This window comes from Stenella coeruleoalba (assembly GCF_951394435.1).
Source record: "Stenella coeruleoalba genome assembly, chromosome: 19".
Lineage (NCBI taxonomy): Eukaryota > Metazoa > Chordata > Mammalia > Artiodactyla > Delphinidae > Stenella > Stenella coeruleoalba.
Genome location: NC_137165.1, coordinates 31,802,437 through 31,814,702, shown reverse-complemented (window position 1 = coordinate 31,814,702; position 12,266 = coordinate 31,802,437). Strand labels below are relative to the sequence as shown.

General features: G+C 38.9%; 1 protein-coding gene across 1 annotated transcript; it reads right to left on the bottom strand.

Moving 5' to 3' along the window:
• Positions 1–290: 290 nt before the first annotated feature.
• On the bottom strand, positions 291–4,792 carry SMG8 (SMG8 nonsense mediated mRNA decay factor). Its single transcript, XM_079904333.1, has 4 exons — positions 3,019–4,792; positions 2,318–2,463; positions 1,169–2,041; positions 291–762 (listed from the first exon to the last, which is right to left on the bottom strand). The coding sequence occupies exons 1-4, from the start codon at positions 4,775–4,777 to the stop codon at positions 565–567; spliced, it is 2,976 nt and encodes a 991-aa protein (XP_079760459.1). The 5' UTR covers positions 4,778–4,792; the 3' UTR covers positions 291–564.
• Positions 4,793–12,266: the final 7,474 nt, after the last annotated feature.

The window sequence follows — 12,266 nt, the reverse complement described above, 5'->3', positions numbered from 1 at the left end:
TTGCGAGCTCTAGAGCTCAGGCTCAGTAGTTGTGGCGCCCGGGCTTAGTTGCTCTGTGGCATGTGGGATCTTTCTGGACCAGGGCTCAAAACTGTGTCCCCTGCATTGGCAGGTGGATTCTTAACCACTGCGCCACCAGGGAAGCCCTGGATCATCTTGATTTGAAGATAATTTCAGGAGCAGCATTTTAAGGAAAATCCCAGCTAAAACATTTTAGCAATAACAAAGCTTTGGCTCAACATGATAATGCAACATTCAGTTATAATAGAAATATGTTTTATTATGGACAGTGAAACAGAAACAAAGAGAGAGTAGAGGTATCAACCATGTATTTCATGTCCTTTTCTAGAATAAACAATGTTTATTAGGAAGCTGTACCCCCATTTACAATAAGTATCAACAATATCATGAAATAGTGGAACAATTACTGTCCAAATACTGAACTCCTGTAACCAAAACACATTTTATGTTCAAGAAAACACAGTATCACACACCAAAAATCACCCCATACACACCAAAACCAAAAATCAGCTCCAGTTTAGGACTGTACTGGCTGGAAAACACTTATTGTGTTACTGCTTTAAGAACCCCACGGAGCACCTTGTAACTCATCAACTGCACATTTTCCTTCGTAGGGAAACAAGGTCCTCTCTCAGTCACGTAGGCATATGGAAATCTCAAAACCCAGAGGCCATCAGGTGGGAGAGTGATTTCTTGTTTTTCTGGGTAGAATACTGGACATGGTGGTGGGCCTGGCTGAACCTGAAAAACACAGGTTATATGATTAATATATTTCAATAAGAAACACCTGAAAGATAAGTGCCTAAACAAAGGATAAGTTCACAGAGCACATAAGATTAAGCAGGTAATGTGTACATTCTTAACTCCAATCATATCTGATATTACATTAAATAATCTCAAATACTATCCTGCTTTTCTACAGATTTTTAACTTCAAGTTCTGCCTCTAACCAGATGACGTGAATTGATGGTGTGAACTGATTAACACACCTACAATCTATTTTTCAAGAAACACAATGTTAGGTAGAAGAGGTATTTAAAATTAAGACCTGTTTAATTAGTTTGATACCCTATACTTTTTTCATATAATCAAAACAAGCATCGGCATTTTTTGTTTGTCTGGGGACAAAAAGGGTTATATTTCTTACCTGAGGCATTAGTATTATCTGCAAAGGAGCATCAGGAACCACAACGAAAAGCCTCATAAGTTGAGCATAATGTGGTTTTAGCCCTCTACCCTGAGATGATGACAGAATATATAAGGGCATATCACTATTCAGGGCTTTTAAAGCTGATTCCTTGGGCCCACTTCCCATTACTTTCATTACTTTGTCAGGTCCTGAGCACATAAATCTTCGTCCTCGAGAGTCTTCATATTCAAAGCCCACAAATGCTCGCGCTATGTCATCTCGCCGTCTTCCTCTTCCCATTACAACTGCACTTCTCTTTCCAGGAACAGCTTTATTTGGAGCAGGCCAAGAATTTGTGTCTAAGTCTCCTTCATCTTCAGCCCTAGTCCTGATGACAATGTCCCAAGGCATAAGATAGTTTGTTCCTGGAATGAAGCCCTGTTGGTCCAAACCAGTATGAAAGTTATAAGACTTAGCAGGGCCTAGTTTAATCAAAGACCAGCTGGAGAATTTAGGTAGGAGACCTTTGGGGCAATTTGAGTGTAGCATGCCCGGGAGATATTCAACCGTGGATGCCTGCCGATCAACCAAGTTTGGTCTCTTCTCAGTTTTTACTTCTCCTTGACCGTGAACTTCTGGATTATCTCCTCCTGCTTGTGGGTCAGCTGGATAGGTACCTAAACTATCTGTGGATTGGCCTAAGCTCAAAGCTAAACTCAGGCTTGTGCTCTCTCCTTGGGTTTGAGGTTCTTTTTCTTTAAGTTTATCAGCATCTGCATCTGGAGGGGCAGGAGATGATTCGTTTTTGGCAGGAGCAGGATCTGGAGTACTTGGTTCAAATACTGGGAAATTGATGTGATCCAATTTTCCACAACATTTTTCTTCCAGAAGCTATGGAGGAAGGAAAAAAACAAACTAATCCTGTGAACCTTTCACTGAAAACAACACATGCTTCACATTAAAAAGCAAGATCAACAGTTAATGGGTAAGCAAATAAGTACATATAAAGAAATTTCCCTTGTTAGATATCACACTGCAAGTCACATTTACTTATCTAGATATTTTGCTCCTGAAAAAGTATATTTTTACTCAGATGGTCGTTAGCAAAAAAAAAATAAAAAATAAAAAAGAGAGAGAGAGAAGAGGAGGAAAAAATGTAGAGTCTACCTGATAAAAGTCATAGTTAGCTGCCTTGATATCAAAGGGATCATCTCGAGGTGCCTGTTTCCTTCCACAGTTACAGGCACCAGTGGATCGAGCTCGGCTATTGTGATACAGCACAGGAGGATTTCTATCAGGCTCTGGTTTTTCTCCTGGAAAATATAAGTCACTATTAATTTTACACACAATGCAGACCCAAAGTTATTTTGCATTCAATTGCACCTTAACCCCCAAATTTCTCCAACCAGTTCTTTGGAAATGAGAAGTAAAAAACCACCCAAAACACAAAAACTTGACTACACACATCTAACAGAAGCAAGTGAAAATACATGACATAATACATATTTTTAATCTAAACTTTCAGGGTCTCTAAGTAAATTTTATCATCATCATAGTGCCCATACATTTCACTATATTCATTTCAGTTAAACAAAAGGTAAAAATGTTAATATGAAATTCCTGAAACTTTGTATTATTTAATAGTTCTCATTTACTAATCCCCTAGGGTTCATTCTTTAAATACAAGAACATAATTAGTAGTCATAGCTGATTTTTCTTTTTACAGCAGGAGAAAAAACTTAAATCTGATGTACCTAAATTTCTGCAGGCCCCTCTTTTTAAAAACATAATGAACAAACTCTCTTAAAACAAGAATAAAAACACAGCTCAAAGTTTTGATTTCAAAATACTGAGAAAATTTTGGCCACCTGATTTAGGTAAGGAGTGAAATTTATGTACACAGTGTTGATCAGTTAAACTCCTCTCCTCACAGAGCTGATGGCCATTGCTCCAAAACTTGTAGCAGTCCTCGTGTAACTGCATGGCATATTTGTGAAAGGCTGGACCCCTAGCATGTTGACTGTACACTCGAAGAGCCTGGGCAAGCTGATTCTTATGGACAGTCATTGTGTAATTATGAGGCAAATTTGACTGGTAGGCACTATGGGCCATGGGTAAAGCTTTCTGGCACCGGTTCTCTGAGAATTTTGTGTCAATATCCAAAAACCCTTCCAAGACTTTAATACTGCTTAAAATCTTAGACGTTAGCTCCCCAGTGGGAGAGCCCGGGTCCTCCTCTTTCCCATCGATAGCTACTTCATACAGTTTTGAAGCTGCTGAGATCCACTTCTGATAAGTAGGAAGTTCAAAATGGGAAGGCTGTGGGTTCCTGCCCACACTGTCATCAAAACCTTTCTTGCTTAGTACTAGCTCTACATGCTGCCATAGGAATTCCCGAAGAGTGAAATCCACTAGCTGCCCAGAAGAACTGGAACTGCTAGTGTCAGTGTGGAAAGACAGCTGTTGTCGGCTGTGCTGCCTCATCACCTGGTATCGCCTGGACCCAGAAAGGGGTGCAGGGACCAGCAAAGATTCAGGGTCTTTCACAGTACAATGACTCCTAAGTTGGTCCAGCAACATGCCTACTGGGTCCTCCTCCTGGCTTCCAGGAACTATGTACACAAACGCCTGATTGGCCGGCACAGTAAAGAGGCAGTTGATACTCTGATTAGTCAAGACACGACTCTTCCGGAAGATTCTATAAATCTGGTCTTCCAGGGCATGCTGCAGTCTCCTTTTGGGAGAATGCTTCTTGGGCTTCTCTGGATGAGCTGGGTCTTGATTCCGAGGGGGTTCCACCTTGAGTGCTCCATTGAGTTGAAAGAGGAAAAGGAGTCTAGGTGGGCAAGGTCTGCAGTTTAGCTTCCAGTCTTTGCCAACTGGACAATCCTTAATGGCTGTTTTGAGGAGGGGCAGTACTTTCTGTCTCAGTCCATCCAGGGCTCTGAATACTCGATCATAAGTGATGTCAAAGGAACAAGTGGGATGGACCAGAAGCAAGATGTGGCAGACGGAGAAAAGGTAAAGGAGATTGAGGCACTGCAGTTTCTCTTGATGCTTCCAGAACTCGTGCGCTTCCGCATGAGGTAAAGGGAGGCCACCTCCAGCTTCCCCGCTCTGAAGGGCCCGACAAGCCCGGAGAAGCTGGGAATTGTCACAGATGGAAGTTAAAAGAAGATACAGAACTTTGCTTTCCTGGTTGTAATAGGCTTGCAGAAGGCTGTAGTCCTGGGAACCTGGCTCAGTTCGGTTCCCTTCCGCGACAGCTACACCTCCCCGAACTGGATCCCCGGACCCGGCGCCAGGGACCCCGGCTCCACCAGCCTCCCCGACGACCCCAGCCTCGGTCCTGATTCCAGGCCCCGAGTCTCCAGGATCTTGGCGGCGAAATAGGGGGAAAACCTGTCGGTCGCACACGGTGTTCACAAGTGAAAACTTCTCGGAATTCAGGCGCAGAGCCGTCTTGCCGAAGATTCCCACCACGCAGATCTCATCCTCCCGCCAAGGAGGCTCCGGTCCGCCAGCCGCGCTCCCACCACCCTCTGTAGGGGACCCCTCGGGACTTTCAGAGCCTGTCCAGGCTGAAGCGCCCATTAAAAGCTCTCTCAAACTGACAGGACCCGCCATGGTGCGGAGACTACTCTAGCGTTCTTCCGGTCCCTCCGGTAAACAGAACCGGCTCTCGTCCAAGTTTGAAATCCCTCCTCCGCTTCTTCAGTTCCTGCTTTCCTCTCACTTTAGGTTCCGCCTCTCGCTTCTCCTGTCATAGTTTTTCACCAAGGTTTTACCTAGTCCTACAGCACAGCTGATTTAAGATTTTCCTTAACCGGAGACTGTAGGAATTGAAATATCAGAAAGACATTTAGAAGCAGTTAGGGTTTTTTTTGTTTGTTCTTCTTGATAGACAAAACGTTTAATGAATGTTAAAAGTTACAAAATCATTTTAGTGAAAAGGAGAGCTGTGTTTGTGACAATCTAAAATGACATTACATGCAAGATAAAGGCAGAAGTAAGTAGTTTTGAAAAGGAATTATATTCACACTATGCTAGATTTAATTCTTGTCAAATATTTATAGAGCATCTACAACAGGTTTATTGTCCTCACCACATTAACCTCTTAATCCTTTCTACATCGTATTTTCTTTCTGACAAACAACTACTCACCCACCCACTCATCTCACCTCCAACTTTTTTTTCACTACCAGTAGTGATTTTATTTTATTTTTATTGAAGTATAGTTGATTTACAATGTTGCATTAGTTTCAGGTGTACATCAAAGTGATTCAGTTATACATACTTTTTCCTGATGCTTTTCCGTAATAGGTTATTACAAGATATTGAGTATAGTTCTCTGTGCTATACAGTAAATCCTTGTTATTTATCTATCTTATATATAGTGCTGTGTATCTCTTAATCCCATACTCCTAATTTACCCCCCTCCTTTTTTCCCTTTGGTAACCATAAGTTTGTTTTCTATGTCTGAGAGTCTATTTCTGTTTTGTAAATAAGTTCATTTTTGTGTTTTTTTTGGATTCCACATATAAGTGATATAATATTTGTCTTTCTCTATCTGGCTTACTTCACTCAGTATGATAATCTCTAGGTCCATCCATGTTGCTGCAAATGGCAATATTTTATTCTTTTTTATAGCCAAGTAATATTCCATTATGTGTGTGTGTGTATGTCATATATATGTCACATATATATGATATTATATATGCCTCATCTTCTTTATTCATTCATCTGTTGATGGACACTTAGGTTGCTTTCATGTCCTGGCTATTGTAAATAGTGCAATTGGGGTGCATGTATCTTTTCAAATTAGAGTTTTCATCTTTTCCAGGTATGTGCCCAGGAGTGGGATTGCTGGATCATATGGTAAGTCTATTTTTAGTTTTTTTAAAGGAACCTCCATACTATTTTCCATAATGGCTGCACCAATTTACATTTTGACCAACAGTGTAGGAGTGTTTCCTTTTCCCCACATCCTCTGTAGCATTTATTATTTGTAGACTTTTTGATGATGGCCATTCTGACCGGTGAGAGGTGATAACCTCATTGTAGTTTTGGGTTTGCATTTCTCTAATAATTAGCAAGGTCGAGCATCTTGGAAGCAGTTAGTTTGCAGTTCAAGGAATAAAAAAATTCCACAAAAAAGAGTGTCAAATCACTCTTCTAAAAGTAGGAAACTGTTTCACTTTAAGCTCCAGAAACTTGCTATAGAAGGATTAGTCTGCAGCCCACAGAAGGAGCTTTTTAGAAATGCAGAATCTTAGTCCCCACCCCAGACCTACTAATCACAACATGAATTTCAATAAATCCTAATGATTTGTACACACTTTATAGTTTGAGAAGCACCACTTTAAAAACATCTTTCAAAGCAAGGTGAACAGATTTCTTTCTTGACTCGTATCAATGGAAAAAAAAAGGCAGGGATTTTCAAAGGTTTATGGAATACAACAACAATAAAATATTATCAAACTCAGAAGAATATATACCAAAATGTTTAAAATGTGTTAGGATTTGTTTAATTTTTTTCTTTACTCCTTGTTTCCCTGCTTTTTAAAAAAATGGATTTTTTTTTAGAGCAGTTTTAGGGTCATAGTGAGATTGAGCACAAAGTACAGAGTTCCCATATACCCTTTGCCCCTACACAGTCATAGGTCCCTTTACTATCAACACTGGGCTGCAGAGTGGTACATCTGTTACAATCTCTGAAACTACTTTGACACATGATTATCACTCCCAAATTCATAGTTTACATTAGGGTTTATTCTTGGTGCTGTGCATTCTGGGTTTGGATATGTATCCACCATTAACGTGTCATATAGAATAGTTTCACTGCGCTAAAAATCCTATGCATTCTACCTATTCATTTCTCCCTTCCCCCAAACTCCTGGCTACCACTGATCTTTTACTGTCTCCACAGTTTTGTCTTTACCAGAACGTCATACAGTTGGAATCATACATACAGTGCATAGCCTTTTCAGATTGGCTCCCTTCACTTAGTAATATGCATTTAAGTTTCTTCCGTGTATTTTATGATTTGCTAGCTCATTTCTTTTTTGTACTGAATAATATTCCATTATCTGGATGTACCACAGTTTATTTACCTATTCACCTACTGAAAGACATCTTAATTGCTTCCAAGTTTTGGAAATTATGAATAAAGCTCCTATAAACGTCTGTAGGCAGGTTTTTGGGTGGACATACTCTTATTTTTATATCTCTATTTTCTAACTTTTCTACAATGAACACTTTCTTCAATGTGTAATATTAAAAAAATTCTTCCTTGAAGAAATGTGGAAAGCCTTAATTCAATGTTTGATTTAGCTGGCTGGAAGTTCAAATAGTTAAGCTTTATTACTTTAAGAAAAATACTCTGGCTTTAAAGTAGAGATGAGATTAATTTGTGTTTAATGAGCTCTTACTTGGATGTCAAAAAATGATCACAATAAAAATCAAACAGATTAGTTACTCTGTGTATGGCTCTGTGCTAAGTCCTTACCAAGAATTATCTCATTTATGCATGATCTCACTTATCTGTGGAATCTAAAAAAAAAAAAAACCTAACAGAAACAGAGAACAAAGTGGTGGTTGTCAGATGAGGAGGTGGGTGGGGTAGTGGGGTGGATGAGGGGTAGGAGGGGAATGGATGAAGGTGGTCAAAAAGTACATACTTCCAGTTATAAGGTAAATAAGTTCTGGGGATGTGATGTACTTCGTGGTGACTCTACACAGTGAACAATATTGTATATTTGAAAGTTGCTAAGAGATACATCTTAAAAGTTCTCACCACAGGAAAAATATTATAACTATATAAGGTGACCAAGTTTAACTAAATTTATTGTGGAAATCAGTTTGCAATAGATACATATATCAAACCATTATGTTGTATACCTTAAACAAATACATTATATGTCAATTATATCCCAAGAAAAGTGGTTGGGGGAAGAATTATCATTTAATTTTCAAAGGAAGGGAGGGGCCCTAAGTCCTGGTGATGGTGTTTTTAATATATTAAGCTGTGTTGGGCTTCCATAAATTCTTCTCAATCAACACTTATTTACTAACAAGAATTTAGAAAGGAGTAGAGGTGGGCTTTCAAATGTATTTTTAAAAATTTTGTTTGTCTATTGGTTTTTACTTGTTCGCTTCTCTACTTCTATATGTCCAGATTCTATCTCTCTTCTAAAAGCCAACTAAGATAAGAAATTGTACCTGTTTATCCACATAAATTATATTGTGATACTCATCATGTAGATTATTTGCTATGTTTAGTATGTGACTTTGCTACTATAATTTTAACAATTCTTTGACTTACAAATCCAGGAAAAAGTGTATATTAATCACATCCATTTGTATAGATTTCCCAAGTAAACAAAATGTTGAGAAACCAAATTGAAAAGACTCTCTATGCAGCTGCTTCCCACTAGCTATCTATTTTACATTTGGTAGTGTATATATGTCAATGCTACTCTCTCACTTCGTTCCAGCTTACCCCTCCCCCCTCCCCATATCCTCAAGTCCATTCTGTAGTAGGTCTGTGCCTCCAATAGATGTAAAAAAAAAAAAAAAAAAGAATCTCTAGAAGAAAACAAGAGTAACAACTCTCATACTTTGCTGAAGGGACCATAGATTGATTGGTACAACCACTTGGAAAACCAGTTTGACAGTATCTAGAAAATAGGCATGCTTTATAACCTAGCAGTTCCACTCCTAGATATACACACTAAAGTAACACTTGCATAAATGTACATGTTCAAGAATGTTCAAAATGGCATGCATAGCTCATGATAGCCAAAAACTAGAAACAACCTTAATGTCCAATGACAACAAAATCAATTAATAACTATATTCATACATCAAAAATAAATTATCTATAGCATTGCACAATAATATGGTTGAATCTTAAATGTAGATTGAAAGAAGCTAAAAACAAAAGAATATATAACGTATGATTCTATTTATAGAGTTCAAAAGTGAGCAAAATAAACCATAGCATTTAGGGGTGCATACTTAGAGGGCAAAGCAAAAAAAAAAGCAAGCAGATCAGTAGTTACTGGGTTTTTGTTTGTTTGTTTGTTTTTTAATTAATTATTTAATTTTTGGCCGCATTGGGTCTTCATTGCTGCTTACAGGCTTTCTCTAGTTGCGGCGAGCGGGGGCTACTCTTCCTTGCCGTACGCAGACTTCTCATTGTGGTGGGCTCTAGGCGTGTGGGCTTCAGTAGTTGTGAGCCCAGTAGTTGTGGCTCGCGGGCTCTAGAGCACAGGCTCAGTAGTTGTGGCACACAAGCTTAGTTGCTCCACAGCATGTGAGATCTTCCCAGGCCAGGGCTTGAACCCGTGTGTCCTGAGTTGGCGGGTGGATTCTTAACCACTGCGCCACCAGGGAAGTCCTTCATAGTTACTTCTTAAGGAAAAGTATTAAGATAAGGGAGGGACACAGGCAGGATTTCTAGGCACTTAAATGTCCCTTTTTTGGTATTTATATGAGTGTTTTATGATTTAATTTATATATTTATATTTTATGCACTTTTCTGTATGTGTAATATTTCTAGTAAAAAAATGTTAAAGAAGAGAAAGACCAAAGGCTCAGTCTCAAAATAAACACTGGAAGCATATGATCAGCAACAATTTAATGAGGCCATAGCAGTTACAGGATTCTCAAATGGGTACAGTATAAAACCTGTCATAAAATTAGTAAGAGATGTAAGACAGAACACACTTCAATACTGGTACAACGGTAATAGCAGCTTTACAAATGTTTATCTATAGGATTTCTATAGTTTTTTTTAAAAATGAACCTTTATCTCACAAGAATGATCAAATCATTTAAAATAAATTGATACAGTACACAGTGGTTTATTAATATTATAAACATTATAAATGTCCCAGAAAATATTTACAAATACTCACTGGCTTTATTCTCAGTGATTATTCCCTTTAATTTCACTTAATATGAACATAGTAGCAGGTTTAAAAAAATTATTAGAAACAGACATATTTCTTTTTTTTAATATAAATTTATTTATTTTTGGCTGCATTGGGTCTTCGTTGCTGTGCACAGGCTTTCTCTAGTTGTGGCGAGCGGGGGCTACTCTTCATTGCACTGCATGGCTTCTCGCTGCGGAGCACGGGCTCTAGGCACGCGGGCTTCAGTAGTTGTGGCTCGCGGGCTCTAGAGCGCAGGCTCAGTAGTTGTGGCACATAGGCTTAGTTGCTCCGTGGCATGTGGGATCTTCCCGGACCAGGGCTCGAACCTGTGACCCTTGCATTGGCAGGCGGATTCTTAACCACTGAGCCACCAGGGAATCCCAGAAACAGACGTATTTCTTAACTTCCATTATCTGTTTAATTTGCATCCATAAATGTAAATATAAATGTGGGTCTCATGAAAAAAAGAACACTGTCCCCACGTCTGCCTTCCAGTTTGGTGACTTTCCACAACACTGTATTTGGCATCTCAAAGCTATATGTATCTGAGGAAATATAGGCATTTTGGGGAAATTGCTAAAATATCTCTCTAGCCTGAGATAACCAGGGGATATTTCAGAGATATCATCTTATGTAGCTGTTTCCTGTAGGGCTAGAAATTTCAGTGAAAAACTGCCACTCCTTGTTTCCCCTCCATGAGAAGCTGCTATCCTTATTCTTGGAACTGCAGCAGAAGTTATCAGCATCAAAGCTAATCCTGTGCCTTCAGAGTCACACTTACCCTAATGAGAGTTCCTCTTCTTCCATATTTATCGCATTAGTGATTAGGGGTCCTGGCTGAAGCTAGAGTAGTGTCTACTGCTAAGTAGACATGTCTGACAAACTGGGGGCTCCCAGAAATTGGCAACTTTGTAGAAGACTGACTGATAGGGTTGCCAAATAAAATATAGGATGTTCAGTTGAATTTGAATTTCAGATAAACAACGAATAATTTTTTAGTATAAATATGTCCCATGCAATATTGGGGACATATTTAAACTTCAAAAAATTATTCATTGTTTAATGGGACATATTTATACTTAAAAGTTATTTGTTTATCTGAAATTAGACTTTGATGGGGTGTCATGTGTTTATATTTGCTAAATCTGTCAACCCTGTACTGTCAGGAAAAAGCAAAATCCAGTGAGGTGTGCATGATCACTGTTATTGAATCAATAGGTGGCTGAGGACAGGGAATCAGATCTCACAGTGAACCTGCTATGGACTTCAGAGAATCCTTGGTGGGGCACTGTGGAAAACACAAGGTTCCTGTTGAGGTCTTCATGAAATTTATATTTAGCGTCATGAATGTGGATAGCAGATATCAAAGTGAGGAATATCTCAGACTTCAGTAAGCCAAATATAACTACCTACCTAAGATGCTAGAAATGATATTCTAATTTTTTTAAAAACCATTTATTTATTGTTTTGGTTACGCCGGGTCTTAGTTGCAGCAGGCAGGCTCCTTAGCTGTGGCTCCAGGGCTCCTTAGTCGCAGCTTGCCAGCTCCTTAGTTACAGCATGTAGGCTCCTTAGTTGCAGTATGCGAACTCTCAGTTGCAGCATGTATGCAGGATCTAGTTCCCTGACCAGGGATTGAACCCAGGCCCCCTGCATTGGGAGAGCGGAGTCCCATCCACTGCACCACCAGGAAAGTCCCATGATATTCTAATTTTTAAGGTCACATTGGAGTTTTTGTTTCAAATTCTTTTGGAACAGTTAGGTTTGAATGGGGGATGGTTTTACTTCTTAATTGATTATAGGGAACAGAAATAAAATCTAGAGGGTCTGTTTTTTATGGTTAAGTTTGTAGCACTTAATGAATGCATGAACTTTACAGGCTGAAATACTTTGCTTTTCAATTACCTGAGACTACCCAAGATGAATGGGCACCAGGTTATTTTCTTAATGTCATAACTGCACCTATAGAGTAAAAATTAGAGTTATCCAGTTAAACTTGAATAACCTCCCCAACCTAAATTTGGTAATTGCAGGATAAACATCACTTTGGGGATTGCATTTTCCCATCTGTTCTATTATTGATCATGTAAACTAGAAAATATCCTAATACTTGCTTTATACTACAGTATGTATGGGCTCCATACATATTTTAATTCTTCGAATGAATTATATATTAA

Excerpts from the sequence above, each read along its gene's own strand:
- SMG8 (XM_079904333.1), bottom strand. The coding sequence starts at position 4,777 with ATGGCGGGTCCTGTCAGTTTGAGAGAGCTTTTAATGGGCGCTTCAGCC. Across the intron at positions 2,464-3,018 it reads TCACTCCTTACCTAAATCAG|GAGAAAAACCAGAGCCTGAT; the intron begins GTGGCCAAAATT and ends TATATTTTCCAG. Across the intron at positions 2,042-2,317 it reads CTAACTATGACTTTTATCAG|CTTCTGGAAGAAAAATGTTG; the intron begins GTAGACTCTACA and ends CTTCCTCCATAG.